The following is a 23,753-nucleotide window of genomic DNA, read 5'->3' as shown; positions in this document are numbered from 1 at the left end:
AGGGTTACAGGGATAGAGTAGGAGGTGAGTCTGGTTGGGATGTTCTTCAGAGAGTTGGTGTGGACTTATTGGGATAAATGGCCTGTATTCACATTGTAGAAATTCGATGGATCCTAAGGGACAGTTGGATAATGTTGAATTTCAAAGGAACTTGGTGTCCTTGTTGATGAGTTATTGCAAGTTTTTATGTAGGCACACCAAGCAATTAAAAACACAAATTGTATGTTTTGGCTTTTATTACAAGAGGATTTGAATACAGGAGTAAAGTTGTTCTTACTGGGGATAAATGTGTGCTTTTCTGGCTGGCGATCAGTGACTAGTGGTGCACTTCAGGGATCAGTGTTGGGACTCCAATTATTCACAATTTAAAGGTCTGGCAGATGGAGTACAGTATTAATAAATGTGAAATCATCCAATTTGTTAGGAACAACAGTAAAAAGGACTATTATCTGAATGATAAAAAATTACAGCATGCTGCTGCTAAGGGACCTGGGTTCCTTGTGCATGAATCACAGAAGGTTGTCTGCAGGTGCAACAGGTAATTAAGAAGGCTTGTGGAATTTTGTCCTTCATTGCTAAAGGGATTGAGTTTAAAATCAGGGAGGTTATATTGCAGCTGTAAAGGGTGCTGGTGAGGCCACACCTGGAGTACTGCGTGTAACTTTGGTCTCCTTACCTGCAAAAGAATGTACTGGCGCTGGAGGAGGTTGATTCTGGAGATGAGAGAATTGACTTATGAGGGGAGATTGAGTAGACTGGGATTATGTTCATTGGAATTTAGAAGAATAAGGGGGAGTCTTATAGAAATATGTAACATTATGAAGGGATTGGATAAGATAGAAGTAGAGAGGATGTTTCCTACTGGCGGGTGAAACAAGGACAAGGGGGCATAGCCTCAGGATTAGAGGGAACAGATTTAGGACAGAATTGAGGAAAAACTTCTTTACCCAGAGGGTTATGAATCTATGGAATTCCATGCTCAGTGAAGTAGTTGAGGCTTCCTCATCAAATGTTTTTAAAGCTAACGTAGATAATGTTTTAAACAGTAAAGGAATTAAGTGTAATGGTGAGAGGGCGAGTAAGTGAAGCTGAGGCCACGAAAAGATCAGCCAGTTCTGATGTTCTCATGCACTACAGCAATGTGAAACCTTGGTGAGAGGACATCTGGAATTCTATGTGCAATGATATGTAATGATGTTCATCAAACTAATTCCTGAGGTGGAGAGATTGTCATACAAGAAATAATTAAATAAACTGGACTTCTATTCTTGAATTTACAAGGAAATAAGATGATCGCATTCAAACATACATCATTTTTGTGATCATTGCTAGAGTAATTACAGAAAATAAATTTTCCCTGGCTGGGGTGAGGTCTAGAACCAGGGGACAGAATCTCAGAATAAGGGATAGGTCATTTAGGCCTTGGGTGAAGAGCAATTTATTCACTCATAGGGAGTCTTTGGAATTCTTTGCTTAGAGTTCATGAAGGCTTAGTTTTTGAGTATGTTCAAGACCAAGATTGATCAATTTCCACATACTTGAAACTTCAAGAGATAAACTTTGTGTAGGAAAGTGGTGTTGAATTAGAAAATCAACCTGGCCTCCTTGAACAGGACTGAAGAGCATTTGCTCCTATTACTCATATTCTTGTGTGATAAAGCATGATACATTGTCGAGCTTAGTTCTGACTTCAGCGTATAATCCTGTATCCTTTATAATGCAATATAACTCCATTTGTTTTGCATGGCAGTCAGATGAAATACAAAGTGACAGTAGACAGTCTAGGGAATGTGCGTTTAAATATATTATGATCTTAACTGATATTATCACTGGACAATCATTGAAATATCATTTGATAGATCACAGGTTTTTCTTTCTATTTAACAAGATTTTTTTTCTCTGAACACACAATAATGCAATTCTACAGGTTTTATATCAACAGTAAAACAGAAGTTTATTATGCAAAGAAAAATATGGGTAAAATAGAATAAAGAAAGCTACTTACATTTGACACATGTGACAGATTTTGAAATACATAATAAAAATACAATTTCATCTATCCCAATACCATCAATTTCTCACACTCAAATACAAGAGAGACAATTTTTTTCTCTATCAACAAAATGTTTAACTTAGAAGTTTATTTTCATTTCCTGATATTGAGGGTTTGATAGCCTCTTCCTCTATTAATCATAGAAATGAACTTAGACTTCCTCAGTTTCAAATAACCACTTACAGGATCTAACCAAACACTTACGGTATGGAAAATTCAAACTAAAATTCTCAAAAACTGGGATAAATTATTTCTAAACTATTTTAAACTATCTCCTTCTTTAGAAGGAACAGTTTCACATGTCTAATTTCAACCAGGACCTCTGCAAATTGAAATCAAAAGATTTCAGGCTGTGTGTTTTTCCCCTAAGCATAATGACGACTCTGATCCTTCTAAACAGAGAACACACTAATGATCATCAATGTTTACCTATAAAACTCGCCATTAAAACACATTTCCATTACCACCCCAGGAAGTAATTCTCTCATTATAATGATTATTTAAAAATATCATAACCCCAGAAAATAAACATGTTAATCCAAAAAATGGTATAGTTGTATTGTCACTGAACCAGCAACCCCGAGATCTAGGTGTAATTATCTGGGGACTTGGGTTAGATTCCAACCATAATAGATAGTTATAATTTGAATTCAGTAAATATCTGGAATTAAAAATCTAATGAAGACAATTGTTGATAGTTATAAAACTCATTTGGTTCAATAAGGAGAGGAGACCTTTAGGAGGGAAGACCTGCATGAGGCACAGATTCATTGCAATGTGTTGACTATCAGCTCTCATCTAAAATGGCTGAGCAAGCTAGTCAGTTGAATCGACCGCTAGTAAGTCTCAAAAAAGGAATGAAAACAGACATTGATTAAGGCACCAGAAACAGCAAACCCAGCCCTGTTGACCCTACAAAATCCATCTCACTAACATCAGGGGACTAATGACAAAATTAAACAAAACATCTAAGCAACTTCGCAACAAGCAGATTGAATCTAAACTCCTGCAGCATTCAGTCATGAATGATGGTGGACAACTAAACTGCTCACTGGAGGAGGGGGCTGCACGAAAATTCCCATCCACCCTCCACAAGGTGGGAGCCCAACACATCAGTGCAAAATATAAAGCTGAAGCTTTGTAATAATTTTCAACCCAAAGTGATGAATGGATGGTCTATCTCTGCTTCCTCCAATGTTTCCTAGCATCACAGATGCCACATTTTGTCAAATCCAGCTTTAATGTCATACTGAAAATGTGTTGCTGGAAAAGCGCAGCAGGTCAGGCAGCATCCACGGAACAGGAAATTCGACGTTTCGAGCATAAGCCCTTCATCAGGAAGGACTTCATTTAATGTCATACTGTCAGGAATGGAGGAGTTCAATTATAAGAAGAGGCTGGAGTGTAGGAGGTTGAGGGGTGACCTTATAGAAGTTTATAAAATCATGAGTGTAGGCAGTGGTCTTTTCCCTAGGGTGAGGGATTTCAAGGTTAGTGGCCTTATTTTTGTGGTGAGAGGAGAGATATTCAAAAAAGACATTGGGGCAACTTTTTGACACAGAGTGGTTTGTATGTAGAATGAACTTCCAGAGGAAGTGATGGATATGGATACACTTAGAATGTTTAAAAGATGTTTGGATAAGTATATAAATAAATGTTTGGAGGGATATGGGCCAAGCATAGGTTGACAGGATTAGTTTAGTTTAGGATTATGGTCAGCATGGACTGATTAGGCTGAAGGGTCTAGTCCATGCTATATGACTCCGTGACAGTCACTCTTACCTTATCCCTGGAATTCAGCTCTTTTGTCCACAAGAGGAACCAAATAATGAGGTTAAGAGCTAAGTGGCCCTGGCTGAACCCAAACTCAACATCAGTGACAAGGTTTTTTGATTCACTCCAAGAAATGACTGAAGGCATTGAATATTACTACATTCTGGCAGTAGAACTGAAGACTTGTGCTCCAGAACTTGCTGTGTCCAAGCCAAGCTGTTCCAATTCAGTTATAACACTGACACCTACCCAACAATGTAGAAAATTGCGCAGGTATTTCCTGTACACAAAAAGCAGGACAATTCAACCCAGCCAATTACAACCCCATTAGTCTACTTTTAGTCATCAGTAAAGTGATGAAAAGTGTCAGCAACAACATAACCAAGCAGCATTTACTTAGCAATAACCTACTCACTATGTCCTTGGCAGTAAAGCTGAATTTGACAACATGTGGCATCAAGGAGCCCAAATCATACTGAAGTCAGTGGGAGACAGGTGGAAAACTCTCTGCTGTTTGGAGTCATGAATGGTACAAAACAAGATATGGTTGTTTGAGGTAAGTCATCTCAGCATCAGTACATCTGTAGAAGGATTTGTCAGAATAGGCCCAACCATTTTTAGCTGCTTCATCGATTACTTTCTATCCATCATAAGGTCAGAAATGGGGGTAATTGCTGATGATTGCACAATGTTCAACACCATTTGTGACTGAGGCTCTCTGTCAATTGCAGCAAGGGCTGTGCAATATCTCAGTTTGACCTGACAATTGACAAGTAACACACACACCATACAATCATTAGGAAATTACCATATCCAACAAGAAATAATCTGGCTGTCACAACAATGACTTTCAATGGCATTACCATAACTGGGAGTTACTATTGACTTGAAATTGAACTGGACTAACCAGATAAATAGTATAGCTGCAATAAAGTGGTCAGAGCCGAAGATTCCTGCAGCAAGAAACTCACCTACTGAATCACCAAAACTTGTCCACCATCTACAAGACTCAGGTCAGTTGTATGATGGGATATTCCACACTTCCCAGGATGAATGTAGCTGCAACAACAACACTGAAGAAGTTGAACACCATCAAGGTCAAAGCATTCCAGTTGTAGCAGCGTGTCCTATTTCTCAGCTGCATTGCAGAAATTCAACAGGCTCCTTAAATAGCACCTTCCAAACTCGTGACTACTCCATCTGGATGGATGAGGGCAGCAGATACATGGAAACACAACCACCTGCAAGTCCCCTCCAATTCATTCACCATCCTGACTTGGAAATATATCACCATTACTTCACAGTTATTGGGTCAACATCCTAGAACTCCCTCCCTAGTGTCATTGTACCCACAAATGGACTGCAGTGATTCAAGAAGGCGGCTTGTCACCACCTTCTCAAAGACCAATCGTGAATGGGCAATAAATGCTGGTCCAGCCAGAGTTCCTACATCTCATCTTAAAAAAAATACTCAGACCAAAACCCATACTGCACTTAAAATTCCAAATTCTGAAATAAATTACATTAAAATGTATGTGAATCATATGCTGTACATCCCAAGTGGGAGAACAAAACTTTGGGAGTCTTTACACAAAATGCCAGAAAGATAAAAACTTTCCCTTACAAAATTGTGAAACAAATACAGAGTAATAGCAAATTTTCAGTTGATGGTCAATGTCTTTCTCCTTTCACAGACATGACCACAAACAAATTTACTGTTAAATGTTCAACCATTCAAGAATGTCAGTATGTACATTGTATGGGGGAAATTTTTATAGTTATTTGGATGGAAAATTGACTTACCAAATCATACCTATCTACTCTCTGTGCTTAAGTCTCCAGTGTAATATGTTTGTTATCATTCCTGATTGAGAAGTTTCCTATGGTCCACATTCAAAATGATTTGTTTTGATTCATGTTAATGGAATAAGCATTCAAGTTAGAAGTATGTATTTACTAATAGCTCCATATTTTGGAGCTGTTTTTTGGAATTGCCTCTGATGAAGTAATGGAATCCTATAATGATTAGGTAACCATAGAAACAGGAAATAGGAGCAGGAGTTGGCCATTTGGCCCTTTGAACCTACTTTGCCATTCAATACAACTGATCATTCAACTTCGTACACAGTTTCTCTTCCTCTTATACCCTTTGATTTTTTTTTAGCCCTAAGAACTTTGCATACAAGTTCTACAAAACATTCAATGTTTTGGCCTCAGACTGTGGCAGTAGATAGTTGGGAATTGTCCAAAATCACTGATGACATACTGAGGGGATTAATTTGCTTTGTACCGATGTTAGAACAGTCACATGTAGAAGCAGTTCAAAAGACTATTTTCTATTCAATCCTGCTTTTATCTGGAATTAAAAATCAAGCCCTGTATGTTTTTAACGGAAACAGTATTCACATTGAGGTTCTACTTGTGAAATTTACTTTTATAAATTTGATGCTGAATTCAGTAAAACATTATATTGGAAGCATGATAAATGTTGAGCTTGTATGATTAAAAGTTTCATTTTTTTGTATGATGTGTCTTTATTCTTCCAGGTGCAATACAGTGATATGCAGAACGGTAAAGAATGTATGACATACCTGACACTTTCACCTGTGCAAATAACGTTTCATGGCATCGGAAGCTCCATTGAAGCCAGCCGTGATCAGGTAATCAAACATGTAACCTATATTAAAATTGATTGTATTGATATATCTTTAATTTTCATTTCCTAATGTGTCCATTAAAAGGGCAGGTTAATGATTACAACTTGCAAAGCATCATCATCATCATCATCATCTTCTGTGGAATGCTGCAGTGTAAAACCTTGATTTTCTTTTTTCATCCTTTATGTCCATATACTAACTTTTCTGAATATTTTACAAGTCATTACAGAGGAGTTGGTATATGAACAAAAGTGTGAGTTTACACCAGATTTGGAAACATTACAGAAATTGTACCTGAATTGAAATTTTGCTATTCCTTGAACTAATTACAGTAAAGTACTATCAAGATAAAATCATTTCCATTTCAGCTTTCAGATAAGAGGACTAGATTCATTGTTGATCCTTATTGAAGCGTGAAATTAACTCCATAGAAGATAGAGTCTACTGTGCTCATATGTTATAATTCTAAAGCTTCATATTCTGTTGAAGGATTTTCATTACGGCTAATAGATTTATTATTGTATATTGTAAATGAGTAACAATTTTCATTATGATGATAAATGATTTGTTAAATATACCTGGCTTTTGAAATTAGTGTTGCATGAAGAATGCTTGAATTAAATTGGTGCCGGAAAGATTGGAAAATTGCCCTGTCCCCTCAAACCCTGTTCCAGTGAAACAAAATCGCCATTCACTTCCAGTCATAAGAGTGGCCAATATAGATTTGTAATTGGCTTTTGATATCAGTCATCTGTGCACCGGAGATCTAATACTTTCGGGGAAGAGGGACAAGGGCAGTTGCTCAAATATAATTAATGGTTTGTCCCTTCCCCTCCCATCTCCCTACCCCCAGTCTTCCAATAGCATGGTTAAAGACTGGAAAAGCTAATCATTAAATGTATAAGAAATAGGTTTGACAATTAGTTACCTAAGATGAAATTAGTGATTACAGGTGCTGAAAATTCCTTAGGTTATTGGTCTAAATGTGTTCTTTTGAGGTGGTTTAAGTTTGTTAAAATACCAGTCAGGATTAGTTAAAAATTAGAACAAAGTTGTAACGTTTAGGTAATCGTTTTCCATTAAATTGTACTATTCTGTTTAAGAAGGCTTTTCATATTAAAGATTGTTAAAGCCAGTAACAAGGTTCTCGGTTTATAAACATTTTGAGATTGTGAATTATTGGGGAGAATGGGAGAAAAGCAAGAACTGCATAACTGAATGACGAGATGGTAATGTTTTCAAAAGTGTAGTACTTCACTGAGTATTGACCGTACTTGCTGCAGTCCTGATACAGTTTGCTTTTCATGTTATTTAAAATATAGGTGTAACTTCTAATGCTTGTAAATCACTCAGCTGTGACAAAATATCTTTTCATAGAATTGTTCTGGTTAATTTGACTGGATCCAGTATAGTCATAGTATCCCTACAGTGTGGAAAGAGGCCATTTGTTCCAATAAGTCAGCACCAACTCTCTGAAGAGCATCCCAACCAGAACCAGACCCCCTACCGTAAGCTTGTAACCCAGCATTTACCATGGCTACTTCACTTAGCCTGCACAGCTAGTCACTATGGGCAATTTAGCATGGCCAATCCACCTAACATGCATATCTTTGGACTGTGGGTGGAAACCGGAATACCCAGAGGAAACCCATGCAAACACAAGGAAAATGTACAAACTCCACACACAATCGCCCAAGGCTTGAATCAAACCTGGGTCCCTCGCGCTGTGAGGCAGCATTGTTAACCACTGAGCCATCTAGTCATTAGCCAAAATGGAATCTGGAGGAAATGTTAATAAATGATTTGTCATCAGAATATTTTGGATGCATTCAAATTAGTCATATTTGTCTTATAGACACTTTATTATGTTCTACTATTTTGCCAGTGTATTTCACTGCTGCAAAGATTTAAAAGCATTTACAATCCAGCTTTTTCCTATACAAAGAAAAACTCTCAATTTTTCTCCTCCTCTTGATGGTACAATGTTCGTTTTAACATCATTCTTAAGTGATGGCATCAAATCTAAATAACATTGCTTTCACCTTTATCCTTGAGCTTTGCAAGAAAATCGAACCTTTTTCTGTGTTGATATTTGGCCTCGTCTATTTTTACATCCCTAAGCCACACAGTAACAGTGCTTGACAGGACAGAAAGACAAATTCCTCACAGTCTCCTATGGTGCTATACCCAGTAAGACAGTAGTGAGGAAACCATTTTATCATATTTGCTGTGTGTGAAATTGTGGATCCCAATACGACTGTATCATTAAACCACTATTTCACATTTGTTCTTGCTTAGTTCCATTTGTGACCAGTTCTGATTTGTCTCCCCTGCTCTCCACCAAACCTCAACCCCTAAAACAATCAGGAGGCATTCCACATGCTGAATATTTGGATCTTCAATTTATAACCTGAGCCGCACAGAACAATAAAGTATATTTACTGTATCTATCAATGACACTGAAGTGTTTTCCTTAATCATCATGTGGAAAACAAGCAAAAATATTTGGTTCCTAACAGTGTAAAATAGTAAAGGTATGTTTTGTGAAAGAAAAGATTAAGTTTGTTGCATGGTCTGTTGACACCTGTTTATTATCCGGACAGTCACTGACAGTTCTGATTCATGACTGAGTGACTGCTGGACTGGTCTTCAAGTGAACCCTGTGGAGAGCTCTTCTACCACCTACTGAATGCAGATTGTTTGAAGTTTCTTTTAAACATTTCTGAGACATTAGTGCAGCAGGACACCTCCAAAGGGGTTCTTAATGTCACTAAGTCAGCAGCTGTTGAAATCTTTACACTCTGGAATGAGGCTTCTCTTTTCTTTAAAGTCTGCATTTCAGTTAAAATTGCTGATAGTGACTTACTTTAGTTAGATAAAATAAGCCAAAATAAATCTATTGTGAGAAAAACGTTTTTATTTTTTGTATTTGTGCATAATTCAATAGTAAATCTTAATATATTTTCCATAATTCACATTTCCAAAAGGAATGTTAATATACTATTAAAGTGTATAATTTCAGAGAAATTGTGAGCACTCATCACAATCAGAAGGACTTGGTGTACTGTGAAACTAACAATTGTGCTCATAATACTCAATATTGTGGAAAACCTGTATTTCAGAATTCTGAATGCATAAGTCTAAGTTTAAGAAGTATTATTTAAAGCAGAGTAACTGACTTTTAGAGACTATATTAAGGGATGATTCTGACCAGGGAGAGATAATGTTGGCAAACCTATAAGACCGGGGGGATGGGGAGTGCTGGTGAAGCTGGCAAATGTGTGAGTGTTGGGAGTGAGCTGCCGACAGTGCAATGCGCAAAGATTGATGATCCAGAAAATGGAACAAACAGCAAACACTAGACGACCTAGAATGCAAGACTGTGGTTCTGCTATGAGATAGTCCCAGAAGAGCGGAGGTGATTGGTATCCCTGATTTAAAGGGCATTTAGTAATTAATGGTAATTATTGCAATCTGTCATCAAAGTGTGCAGAGCAGTGTAAAGCATCAGTGCAGATATACTAAATTGACCACCTAAAGCTGTCTTATGTTAGACAATTAAAATGGAAAGGAATTTGTTATTTCCAGTTGTTTTCCCTGTTTGCAGCAAAAAAGTCCTTTTGATCAAGGATAGTCAGCATGGTTTTGTTGATCAAGGATAGTCAGCATGGTTTTGTGAAGGGCAGGTCATGCCTCACAAACCTTATTGAGTTCTTTGAGAAGGTGACCAAGGAAGTGGACGAGGGTAAAGCAGTAGATGTAGTGTATATGGATTTTAGCAAGGCATTCGATAAGGTAAAAAATGAGGTCTGCAGATGCTGGAGATCACAGCTGCAAATGTGTTGCTGGTCAAAGCACAGCAGGCCAGGCAGCATCTCAGGAATAGAGAATTCGACGTTTCGAGCATAAGCCCTTCATCAGGAATAAGATAAGGTACCCCATGGCAGGCTAATGCAAAAACTACGGAGGTATGGCATTAAGGGTGCATTAGAGGTTTGGATTAGGAATTGGCTGGCTGGAAGGAGACAGAGGGTAGTAGTTCATCTTGGAGCGCAGTTACTAGCGGTGTTCCACAAGGATCTGTTTTGGGACCATTGCTGTTTGTCATTTTTATAAATGACCTGGAAGAGGGGCTTGAAGGCTGGGTGAGCAAGTTTGCGGATGACACGAAAGTCGGTGGAGTTGTGGACAGCGAAGAAGGATGTGGCAGGTTACAGCGGGATATAGATAAGTTGCAGAGCTGTGCAGAAAGGTGGCAAATGGAGTTCAATGTAGCTAAGTGTGAAGTCATTCACTTTGGTAGGAGTAACAAGAAGATGGATTACTGGGCTAATGGTAGACTACTTGGTAGTGTGGATGAGCAGAGGGATCTTGGTGTCCATGTACACAGATCTCTGAAAGTTGCCACCCAGGTAAATAGTGTTGTGAAGAAGGCATATGGTGTACTGGGCTTTATTGGTAGAGGAATTGAGTTCCGGAGTCCTGAGGTCATGGTGCAGTTGTATAAGACTCTGGTGCGGCCTCATCTGGAGTATTGTGTGCAGTTTTGGTCGCCATACTATAGGAAGGATGTGGAGACATTGGAACGAGTGCAGAGGAGGTTTACCAGGATGTTGCCTGGCATGGTAGGAAGATCGTATGAGGAAAGGCTGAGGCACTTGGAGCTGTTCTCATTGGAGAAAAGAAGGTTTAGGGGAAATTTGATAGAGGTGTACAAGATGATTAGGGGTTTAGATAGGGTTGACAGATATAGGACAGATGTTAGGGGTAGATTTTTTACTCAGCGAGTTGTGAGTTCATGGAATGCCCTGCCAGTAGCAGTGGTGGACTCTCCCTCTTTATGGTCATTTAAGCGGGTATTGGACAAGCATATGGAGGTTATTGGGCTAGTGTAGGTTAGGTAGCTTCGGTCGGCGCAACATCAAGGGCCGAAAGGCCTGTACTGCGCTGTATTTTTCTATGTTCAATGTATAGGTTTATGGCTCAAAGCTACAAGTCTCTGGACTGTCAGCGATGGGACAGATGTTGGGAGATACATGTCAGGACCTCGTGGAGCTCCCACACACAGATATAGATGGAAAATGTCTGACAAATTTAACCTTCCAGTGGGCTAAATCCTGGCTGCCCCGGACCCTCTCCAAATGTCTCTAACCCAGAGCTTAGACCTGATACATGGGATTTGTGTGGTAAGCCCATGTTAGCTCAACAGAACAACACAACCTCTGACTACTATCTCAACCATGCAACTAACCACCCCCAAACTGAGCTGATCCAACTAGCCCCCTCACTCTGCCAACCTCAACTCTTGTAGAACTAACCCCAACTCTTGTAGGTCCCTCAACTACCTCTCCAACCAGATTCAATAACCACATAAGCATCCCAACAAATGACTGCCCCACAATTACGTTACTACTCTCTGGATCTAATTACCAGCCTCACTCACCTATCCACCTATCATTTGCCTACCCACTCACCTAGTCATTCACCCATTCACCTGAACCACAATCATTCATTGAAAGACTTGAGACATCGGAAAATCTGCCTGAAAGCTTTAGCTACTGTTGTAAAAAGGTGGTGTATTTACCTTTTCCTGATTAAACTTTCCTCACTGAATTTCGCCTGGAGTACCTATGCTACTCACGCGGGATTGGACGTCACAAATGGAAATAAGGTAGTATTATGAGGGAGAGAAAACCCATACAAGCAGTGTTGCCTTTGACAAAAAGATGTGGACCTCTGTCATAAATGAAAAATGTTAAGATCCTTCTTGCCTATGCTTAGAGTAAATTAGACATGCATCCAAACGTTTTGTACCTATACTTCTAATCTCATTGGCTAGTCTCTTGAATTCCTAACTGCTGCATCTTGATTGCTGAATGGTCATACAGTGTCTATATCCAGAGAGCATCATAAGCAAGCTATACAAGTTGAGAATTTCGAGATTAAATTTCATGTACTGTACTGTACCTTCACAAGTTGGCATACTACTTTAGGTGTGTCTGGTGCTGTTTTTGACATGCATGCCTTCCTGAACCAAGGTTGGTTTTCTGACTTTATGATACTGTAGAATGAGAGGCTTAATCTCTCTCAGTACAGCAAAAATCACTTCCACCAATATTGCCGTGAACAGTTGCATGTGCAACAGATAAATCTGAGAGGTGAAATCCAGTAGATCTTTCCTTCTTGGTTTCCTCACTACCTGCCACAGAGCCAGTCCGGAATGTATGTTATGCAGGATTTAACCAGCTCAGTCAGCAGGAGTGATCAGAAGCCACAATTGCTGATCAGAATTCGGTTTTCCCACCCAGAGTTTTTTCCAAAGCATATTCAACATAGAGGAGGACTGATTTATCAGCTGAGGGAGGATGGTAGGTGGTGATCACTGAGAGATTTCCTTGCCTGTGTTTGACCCAAAGCCTCTGGCCCTGGGGTCGGGAGTCCAGAACTAGAGGGCATAGGTTTACGGTGAGAGGGAAAAGATATAAAAGGCACCTAAGGGACAACTTTTTCACGCAGAGGTTGGTGTGTGTATGGAATGAGCTGCCAGAGGAAGTGGTGGAGGCTGGTACAATTGCAACATTTAAAAGGCACCTGGATGGATATATGAATAAGAAGGGTTTAGAGGGATAAATGGGTCAAATGCTAACAACTGTGACTAGATTAGATTGGGATATCTGGTCTGCATGGATGAGTTGGACTGAAGGGTCTGTTCTGTGCTAACCATCTCTATGACTCTATGACCACTCAGCAATCAATTACAGGAGTACTACCTCTTTCAGAATGTTTTCTCATTCATGACAAAGGCTTACATCTTCCAGTCGGAGGTAAATTTGCTGTCCTGATAGGTCTACTGTCAATGTTGAGGATTCCCATGGCAACTTTCATCTGACTATACCCCACTGTGTTGCCACATCTGGTGGGTATGTTCTGCTGATGTCCCGGGAATGGTAATGATAGAGTCTGGGAATTTGATTATAGGTATGATACAATGGACATGACAATGTTAAACTGTGTTAGATGAGTTTGTAGGCCAGATTTCATTATTCTAGCACAAGCTCTCAGATTTTAGTAATAACTTTGTACCTCCTGGACATTAGTGCCATATTGTTCACCCAGTATCACCATATCTAGGCACGATGTGGAGTGCCTGTGTTGGAGTGGGGTGGACAAAATCAGAGGTCACAAAACACCAGTTTATAATCCAGTAGGTTTATTTGAAATCACAAGCTTTCAGAGCACTGCTCCTTCGTCAGATGAATTCTAGGTGAAGACCCTATCTAGGCATATGTGAGGACCCACCAATGTAATTGTATCTGCTTTGGTGGACAGAACACTTATAAGGTGTGGTAGCATTCCATCAGAGCTCTAATGCAACTTGAGAGAAGTGGTGGCATAGTGTTAAGATCAATAGACTAGTAATCCTGAACCCTAGACAAATATTCTGGGGGCATGGTTGAATTCCACCATGGCAGGTGGTGAGGTTTGAATTCAGTAAAAATCTGGAATAAAATGTAAGCCTAATTGCAAATCCCATCTGGTTCACTAATGTCCTTTAGGGAAATAAATCTGCCATCTCCACTCACTTGGTCTGCACGTGACTCCAGAAAGTGGTTGACTGTTAACTGCCCTCTGACAATTGGAAATGCCAATAATTATTGGTGTGGCCAGCAATGCCCATGTCGAATGTAGGAATAAAGAATACTCATGAGGCAAGGGAAATGAACTTATTGACGCAAGCCCTGCACTGTGGGAAACACATGTAAAGATATCATGATTTGATCATGGAGAGCAGAAATCTTTCCTGCGCTGAGGCTGTATCAGTCTGTCCAGCACGGTGATCTACCATGCTCCATGCTTAATCAGCACATTGCTGTTCTCTGATCACTATCTCCACTATAAATGTCCATCTCACTATGCATGATTTCCACATTACCTATGGTCCTATCAGAATCTATTGCCTTTGCTTCTGCTGCAAAAATTGCAGGTAGAGGACCCTCCCCTCATTCAAAGCCCTGTTTTAGGCGTTATGAGTTAAATTATCCTGTAATGAGGAACAAGAACATAGTAAAACATGGTGCCTGCTTCTATAATCCTGTAAAACGTGAATGTATGGTGACAGGTCCTCAGCAGCACTCTGTTTGAAATTCTCTGCGGCTCTTTGGCTGGAATGATTGCTGGAGGATGAATAAACACAGTCTATCCTCGACATTAGACCATAAGAAATAGGAACAGGAATAAGCCATTTGGCCTCTTGAGCCTGTTCTTCCAATCAGTAAGATCATAGTTGATACAACATTCCTTATATCCAGTTTTCTGCCTTTTCCCTATAATTCTTGATTTCCCTACTGATCAAGAATTTCTCTATCCTAGTCTTAAATATACAAGGACTCTGTCCCCACTGCTCTCTGTAGCAAAAAATTTCAAAGACTCTCAATCCTCTGAGAGAAGAAATGACTCCTTATTTCAGTCTGAAATTGGTGCCGCTTTATTCTGGAATTGTGCCTTCTGGTCCTTGACTCTCAAGTGAGGGGAAACATCCTTTCAGCATTCACTCTGTCAAGCCCCTTTAGAATGCTAAATGTTTCAACAAGATCACCTCTCATTGTTCTAACTCTGTTGCACAGAGTTCCAATCTGTTCAGAAACTAGGAGAAAGTGAGGTCTGCAGATGCTGGAGAGTCAGAGTCAAAAAGTGGCGCTGGAAAAGCACAGTAGGTCAGGCAGCATCCAAGCATCAGGAGAGTCGATGTTTTGGGCATAAGCCTTTCATCAGGAATGGGCGCGTTGACTCTCCTGCTCCTCGGATGCTGCCTAACCTGCTGTGCTTTTCCAGCGCCGCACTCTCGACTCCTAAGCTATTCAGCCTTTGTTCCCAAGACAATTCTTCCATACCCCAGGATCGCTTTAGTGAATCTGAATAGTATTCACTTTGCCAAAGCATGTCAGGTTATTGAACCTCTTCTGATACTGAATCCAATATCTGCAAGCTGCACTTCTTCCTTTTTGTGTCAGTAATGTTCCTCCTTGCCTGTCTTTCTAGGTAAGAGGTCTCTATCAGCCACCCGCCAGAAACAGCACTTTCCCAGTCTCCATCACTTTTTCCAGGAGGACTTCCCATTCTGTATCAGGAAATCAAGGGCTAACATGCCCTGAATTTCAAGATTCTGACTCTCTAGATCACATTTAAATTCAAGTCTCCTCAGCTTTTCCAGTGTTTGTTCAAAGTATTGATAGGTACAGTATGAATTGTAATGCAACCTGTTTGCCATTAAATGGATGAATGTCTGAGATTTAGTAGCAGTTGATGAAATAATGCATTTAGTTTACAGAAATGCATTGATTGTATGCGACTAGACCTTCAATCACAGCAGCAAATGGCACTCAGTTCCATTTCTTGCTCCTGCAGTAAAAATGTAGCACTTCAAATCTGAAGAGCTCATGTTTTCAAGGGCAACAAAGAATAGGCAGTAAAAAATAAAAGGCAAGTCTTCAATATTTGAAGAAGACAAACAACATTGAATATGTCAGATAGAAAGCATTTCCAAAATTGCCCATATTCCAAGAAGAAAATTCTAAAAAACTTTTCATCAGGAGTCATTCAATGATGATTAGAATTGTAGGCCTTGGATAGTTTATTTTTCCTTTCCAGAGCTTACAGTGCTGAGGCTCATTTTGTGGTAATGCAATGGCTTTATGAGGTACATTTTGTCCTGGTTATTGTTATGAAGAAAGGTTGACGTAGCTCCCAAAGCCAGGTGAGGCATTTACTTTTAGTTGAAATAATAGAAACAGCCTGAATGGTTGGAGTCAAGCTCCCACAGAAGCAGGATTTTTTTTTTAGTTTTAGCCTTCTCTAGCAGCTGCTAGGGTCCTGAAGCTGGATTTGGAAGCTCCTATTCATCTCTCTGTTACAGCTAAAAGCTGGGGTTCTCTTCCTGCTGCTAGAATTGTATGTGAGACAATCTATTTTACTGAATTTGCCTTTGCAAAGGGTGTGTTTATGGGATATTACTGTATTGGAACAGTTACTATTTAGTAGTTAAATACTAAATAGTATTATTCTATTATGTTTTCCAATAGAATTAAGTTATTCCAATTATTTGTTTTGTTGTCTTTTATCTATAGTGTATGAATAAATTGTGTTTTGCTTCAAAATTAGTAACTTGATCAGTTGAATTTAATCTGAAATGGAATACCTGGCACTTGCCTTTAAAATACGAAAAAGTTAAGGTCTGCGCTATCTTCTTCATATATTTTGAGGGTTTTTGGTCTGGTCCATATCAATTCTTCTATCCTGACCGAGAACAGTCAACTTGTCCAAACTAATATATTTGTACCTTGGACCTTTTCCTGCTGTTCTTTCTGCTCTGCCCTGCTTAAGACTATAAGACACAGGAGCAGACGAGGCCATTCAAACCACAACTTAGCTGTCCCACATCTATCAAGTCCCCTATAAGTCTTAAACAAAAACAGAAATTGCTGGAGAAACTCAGCAGGTCTGACAGCATCTGTGAGGAAAAAGAAAGTAGAGTTATTGTTTTGAGTCCAGTGATCCTTCTTTAGAACTCTAAGAATCTTCTGTTTCAATGAGGTTGCCCTTTTTCTCAATTCTATTGAGTACAGGCCCAAGTTACCATCCTCTCCTCGTAAGATAATCGCTCCATCCCTGGTATCAGCCTAGTGAGACGTCTATGAACTTTTTAAAAAATTCACTTTTGGAACATGTGCATCACTGGCTGGGCCAGTATTTATTGGCTGCCCCTAGTTACCCTCAAGAAAATGTTGCTGAGCTGTCTTCTTGAACTGTTACAATCCATGTGCTGTAGTTTGACCCATAATGCCCTAGGCAGGAATTCCAGGATGTTTACTCTGTGACAGTGAAAGAATAGAACAAAGAACAAAGAAACTTTACAGCCCAGGAACAGCCCTCCAAGCCTGAGCCGATCCAAATGTACTGTCGAAACCTGTCAGTCAATTCCTAAGCATCTGTATCCCTCTACTCCCCACCTACTCATGCATCTGTCCAGACGCATTTTAAATGAATCTACCGTGCCTGCCTTTACCACCTCTGCTGGCAATGCGTTCCAAACGCCCACCACCCTCTGTGTGCAGTACTTATTGCATGTATCCCCCTTAAACTTTCCACCTCTCACCTTGAAAGGGTTACTGAACCCTTCACCCTGGGAAAAAGCTTATTGCTATCTACCCTGTCTACACCCTTCATAATTTTGTAAACCTCAATCAGGTTCCCCCTCAATCTCCTTTTTTCTAATGAAAATGAACCTAACCTACTCAACGTTTCTGCATAGCTAGAACCTTCCATACCAGACAACATCCTTGTAAACTTTCTCTGCATCCTCTCCAAAGCGTCCATATCCTTTTGGTAATGTGGCGACCAGAACTGTGCACAATATTCTAAATGCAGCCGAACCAATGTCTTGTACAATTTTAACATGACTTGCCAGCTCTTATACTCAATACACAATGAAGGCAAGCATACTATATGCCTTTTGACCACTCTATCCACCTGTGCAGCAACCTTCACGGTACAATGAACCTGCACTCCCAGATCTCTCTGCCCATCAACTTTTCCCAAGGCTCTTCCGTTCATTGTATAATTCGCTCTAGAACTAGTCTTGCCTAAATGCATTACCTCACATTTTTCTGGATTGAAAACCATCTGCCACTTTTCCGCCCAACTCTCCAGTCTATCTATATCCTCCTGTATTCTCTGACAGTCCCTTATGCTTTCTGCTACTCCATCAATCTTCAAGTCATCTGCAAACTTGCTGATCATACCAACAGTGCCCTCTCCTACATCATTTATATATATTACAAACAACAGTATTAGAACAAACTGACCCCTGTGGAACACCACTGGTCACCTTCCTCCATTTCAAGAAACTCCCTTCAACTACTACTCTCTGTCTCCTGTTGTTCAACTAGTTCTTTATCGACCTAGCTAGAACACCCTGCACACCATGTGATTTCACTTTCTCCATTAGTCTACCTTATCAAACGCCTTACTAAAGTCCATGTATATGACATCAACAACCCTTCCTTCATCTATCAACTTGATCACTTCCTCGAAGAACTTTATTAAGTTAGTAAGGCACAATCTCCCCCGCACAAAACCATCTTGCCTATCACTGATAAGCCCATTCCTTTCTAAATATAAATAGATCCTATCCCTCAGTACCTTCTCCAGCAACTTTCCCACCACTGACGTCAGGCTCACTGGTCTATGGTAATATATTTCAGGATGGTGAATGGCTTGGAGGGGAAATTGCAGCTGATTGTATTCCCATGTACCTTCTTCCATTGTCCTTCTAGATGGAAGTGGTCATGGATTTTTAAGGTACTGTCTAAGGATCGTTGGTGAACCTCTACATTGCATCTTGTAGTTAATACACACTGCTGCTACTGAGCATTGGTGGTGGAGTGAGTGGATGCTTTTAGATGTAATGCCTAATAAGTGGGCTGATTTGACCTGGATGGCATCAAGCTGCTTGAGTATTGTTGGAGCTGCACCCATCCAGGTCAGTGCAGAATATTCCATCATATTCCTCGCGTATGCCTTGTAGATGGTGGATAGGCTTTGGGGAGTCAAGAGGTGAGTTACTCGCTGCAATACTCGCTGTTGTAGGATCTATGTTTAAATGCTGTGTATAGTTGAGTTTCTGATCAGTGATAACGCCCAGGATTTGATAGTCGGGGATTCAGTGATGGTAACCCCATTGACTGTCAAGAAATGTTGGTAGATTGTCTCTTACTGAAGATGGTCATTGCCTGGCATTTGTATGACGTGAATGTTAATTGCCACTTGCCAGCCCAAGCCTGGATATAGTCCAGATCATGTTGCCTTTGAACATGGACAGCTTCAGTATCTGAGAAGTTGTGAATGATGCTGAACATTGTGCTATCATTGGCGAACATGCCAACTTCTGACCTTATGATGGAGAGAAGATCATTGATGAAACAGCTGAATATAAGGATACAACCCTGAGGAACTTCTGCAGAGATGTCCAGGAACTGAGATGACTGACGTCCAGCAGCTTCAACAATCTTCCTATATGCCAAATATGACTCCAACCAGTGGAGGGTTTGCCCCTGATACCTATTGATTCGCATTTTGCTAGGGATCCTTGATGCCACATTTGGTTGAATGTAGCCTTGATATCAAGGGCTGTCGCTGTCAACTCAGCCCTGGAATTCAACTCTTTTATCCATGTTTTAACCAAGGCTCTAATGAGGACAGAAGCTGAGTGCACTTGGTGGAACCCAAACTAGGTGTGACTGAGCAGGTTATTGCTGAGCAGGTACTGCTTGATAGCCCTGTTGATGACATCTTCCATCACTTTCATCATTTGGCAATTGAGTTGGATTTGTCATAAGCGATGCAGAATAGAATAGCGGAAAAAAATTACGTCGCTCTCTGGTGCATTCAATGCATTTTATGCTCATTTTAAACAGAAAGTCCATGAAATGCTATCTCCTGCCCCAACTGTCTCAGATGCATCAATGAGGAGACACTTTTTCATACAAATTTGATGAATCTGTGGAATTCATTACCACAGGAAGTAGTTGATGCCACAACATTTAATGGATTCAAGAGGCGGCTAGATATAGCACTTGGGATTAATGGGATCACCGGTAATGGGGAGAAAGCAGGATTAGGCTATTGAGTTGGGCAAACAACCACAATTGTGATGAATAGTGGAGCAGGCTCAAAGGACCGAATGGCCTTCTCCTGCTCCTATATTCTACGTTTCTATGTTTCTGTGGATAATGCCTGATATAGGTTTAGCAAAACTGCCCTGTTTTTGTGCTCCATTCCCTTTGAAATAAAAGTCAACATTCTATTTGCCTTTCCTATTACCTGCTGAACTTGGATGCTAGCTTTTTGAGATTAATGGAGCAAATCCCTCCATCTGTAGCTCCTAGCAGTCTTTCTCCCGTTAAATAATATTCAGTTCCTCTATTCTTCCTGCCAAAGTGCATAACCTCACATTTTTCCACATTGTGTTCCATCTGCTAAGCTTTTGCCTGTTTGCTTCATCTGTCTATATCCCTCTGCTGACTCTATGTCATCCTCACTACTTGCTTACCACCTATTTTGTGTCATTTGCAAGCTTGACAATAGTACATTTTCTCATCTGTGATATTTGTATGTATAGATATATATAGCCTAATAAGTGGTGATGCATTCTGCATATCAAATATATTTTGAAAATCCAAATTTTCATTACAGTCGGTTCTGCGATAACGCAGTAGTTCCGTTCTCATGCAATTCTGTGTTATAAGAAAATCGCGCAGCAGCAGCACAATTTAAACCAATGCGCGGAATCGCATTATAACCAATACATGATTTAAAATTTCGCCCTTTAGAAACAATGTTCCCAATTTGTCAATCGTGTTGTAATGAATTTGCGTTAATGAAATGCATGTTATAGCAGAATGATCTGTACATTACATCCAGTGCTGCCTGATTATATCCACTGCTTCCCTTTCTGAATTTCTGTCTGGCTGAATTGCCCAATTCTTTCTCTTTTTCAAATGTCTACACATCCACTGCATTTTTAGCACTATTTACTTTCATTTGGATAAAGGTGTTATTTGTTAAAGGTATTTCAAGGAATCTGGAATTAAGAATCTTACAATGACCATGAAACCCGTTTGGATTGTTAGAGAAAGAAACATTGGTTCTCGTAATGTCTTTTAGGGAAGGAAACTGCTAGCCTTACCTGGCCTGGACTACGTGTGACTCCAGGACCCGTAGCAGATAGTTGACTGTTTACTGCCCCCTGGGATGGGCAATAAACACTGGCCTAGCCAGCAATGCCCTCATTCTGTGAAGAAATAAAAAAAAACTGACTTTTCTTTGTAGACATAGATTAATATATCATCCCTATGAAATAAAACCTTGTTTAGATATAGGGATGTACCTTGACATAATAGTTCAAAAAGTAAAATTAACCCTTTAGCTTTGTGGTAGAATTTCTGCCTCTGAGTTGGAAGGTGCAGAATTTGAACTCTGTCACAGACACTGTGAGCGAATAGAGCCTGGAGGTCTGGCTTTGAATTATGGCTGACATCAGCAGGATAACCACACCTGATGGATGTGAGAAAACCCACCACTTTCCAAACCATTGCATGTGTTGTGAGACCCCTGTTATAAGTATACTAACGTTGTTCGGTATAAAGAATGTTATTGACCTGGAAGGAGCTCCTTTACTTTGCAGTCTGTCAGACTCGTAATTAGCCTGCTTTCCAAGGGAACGTTGGAGATACAAAAACAGCTATTTAAAAAGCTGCATACAATATTACAAATGTCAATTCTTTGAAAATGTTATTAGTTAAAAAATAAAATTGTGAAAAGAACAATTCACACACTTTTATAATCACTGATATAGACCTGTTGTAGTGCAAACTTACAAATGTTTGAACAGCATTCGATTTGCTAATTAATCAGGCATACAATTTCAGAATCTTTATTTTTTAACCTTGGGCTTAATCTTATTGGTATGTGAAAGCTTATGGAAAAACTAGCATTCCAACTGTTGGGAATTGGGAATCACTGAGTCAGTGAGCAGGGTGAGCACAGCCTGAAATTAAGTTTGACTGTAATCTTGAAAACAAACTCTTGATTGTAATGTTGTTCTAACCTGTGACTTGCTAACACTCAGGAAACAGCAGGGATACAAACTCGTGATTTGCAGAGAGGTGGCCTGTTTGAGTTTGATTCTAAAAGATATTGTAGGAGTGCTTTAAACTTCATTTGACCAACATAAGAGAGAAATTAGCAGAGATGAGCACAAAGAGAGACGGTTCACTGACGGCTAAAGAACAAAGATCAGTAGAATGGAAGTCCTTATTTTGAAAGAATTGAAGTTGGATGAGACTGATGTGTTTAGGTAGACATTGACTAAAAAGGTAAAATTACCTTTGCTTGATCAGTCTATTATAAGAGCCCTTACATCTGGTATTGCTCTGCCATATCACCACTAATGCAATAGCATTCTGTCTTGAGTTTTTTTTGTATCTTGCCAGTGGCCTGTAACTAATTAATGACCCTACTACAGATTTCTTTGTATTGAAATCTTATTTAATATTAGGTTGGCAAATGGAGCCAGAACAAATTGTTCTTTTTCAGTATTTCATACTTTTAAATCAAACATATAATGAATGGATTATATTACCTAATATGGATCAGTTTAAACTGCGCTCTGTAGTAAAACATTCCTTACAGGATGATATTGTGTAAATCAGGAGTTGGATTTCAGTGGGAGGCACAGGGTTGCACAGCACCCATTTGTCAACTTGATGGCACCTCCATAAGGCTGCATCAGCTTTTCTTTGAAGAGGAGAGGAAATGTTATGCAAGCCATTCACTGTCATTTACATCTACACCCACTCCCTTCTTCCAGACGCTCTGATAATCCAAGGTACAATCCAAACAATCAGTCACCAAAAATATGTGACAACTGTTTGAAGCAAACATTCCTAATTTAAAATTGTTGAATACACTAAAAATGAGGTGGATTAACACAAATCAATCTGGCGTTTCTTTTGAATTATTACAGTTCACAAATCTGCAAAAGTAATTGTTTTTTCTTAGCAGAAGTGTCAAGAGAAAGAAAAGAATTTGCTTTTCAGATGACAATTTAATCAGAACTTGCAGCTATTTGTTAAAAGGAGCAATCACTTTGATAATTACTTTAGTCATTTTCGTTGCTAAAACAGAATGATATAACGTAGCAGATCAAAATGAACAATTTTATTACAGTAATGATTTTAGATAATTGGTTGACTGCAAGTAATTATGTTGCTGCTCTTGAAGAAAAGTTAATGAAAAGATGTGGCTAGTTCAAAGCTTGGTTGCTTAGAATTCTTCTGACAGCTCAATTTTCATCAAACTTTATTTATGCAGTTAATTGTCTTTTCATATTATGAAGCTATTAAATATAAATCATGCAGAAATAAATTTAAATTACAAAGCAAAAGAGTTTTACTTTGTCAATCTGTTTTTTTTAAAGTTGGATGCTAATTTAGCATTTTCCCTCTTTAAAATTAAGCTGCAATTTTCTGGGCATATTTTCTCCTGCATTCTGAAGTTAACATAATCTCAGTAATTAAATTGTAGTGATATTTTGTCTGTAATATGTGGAAAGATAAAATTGAGTTTTATTATTAATTTGGGGAGTGAGAACACAACTTTAACTGAAACAAAAACAGAAATTGCTGGTGTAATTCAGCAGGTCTGACTGTATC

General features: G+C 39.3%; 1 protein-coding gene across 4 annotated transcripts in view; it reads left to right on the top strand.

Annotated features, from left to right (window-relative positions):
- The window catches only part of stau2 (staufen double-stranded RNA binding protein 2), a 370,605-nt gene that overhangs the window by 282,742 nt on the left and 64,110 nt on the right, over positions 1 to 23,753 (top strand). For all 4 annotated transcript variants that reach the window (XM_060822782.1, XM_060822781.1, XM_060822785.1 and 1 more), the window contains one exon: positions 6,373 to 6,486. In XM_060822782.1, coding sequence (XP_060678765.1) covers positions 6,373 to 6,486 — 114 coding nt within the window. The remainder of the gene's footprint in view (positions 1 to 6,372; positions 6,487 to 23,753) is intronic.

The sequence above is a fragment of the Hemiscyllium ocellatum genome, chromosome 4 (assembly GCF_020745735.1).
Source record: "Hemiscyllium ocellatum isolate sHemOce1 chromosome 4, sHemOce1.pat.X.cur, whole genome shotgun sequence".
Taxonomy (NCBI): Eukaryota; Metazoa; Chordata; class Chondrichthyes; order Orectolobiformes; family Hemiscylliidae; genus Hemiscyllium; species Hemiscyllium ocellatum.
Note: the sequence above shows the minus strand (reverse complement) of the source record. Positions and strands in the feature narration are given on the sequence as shown.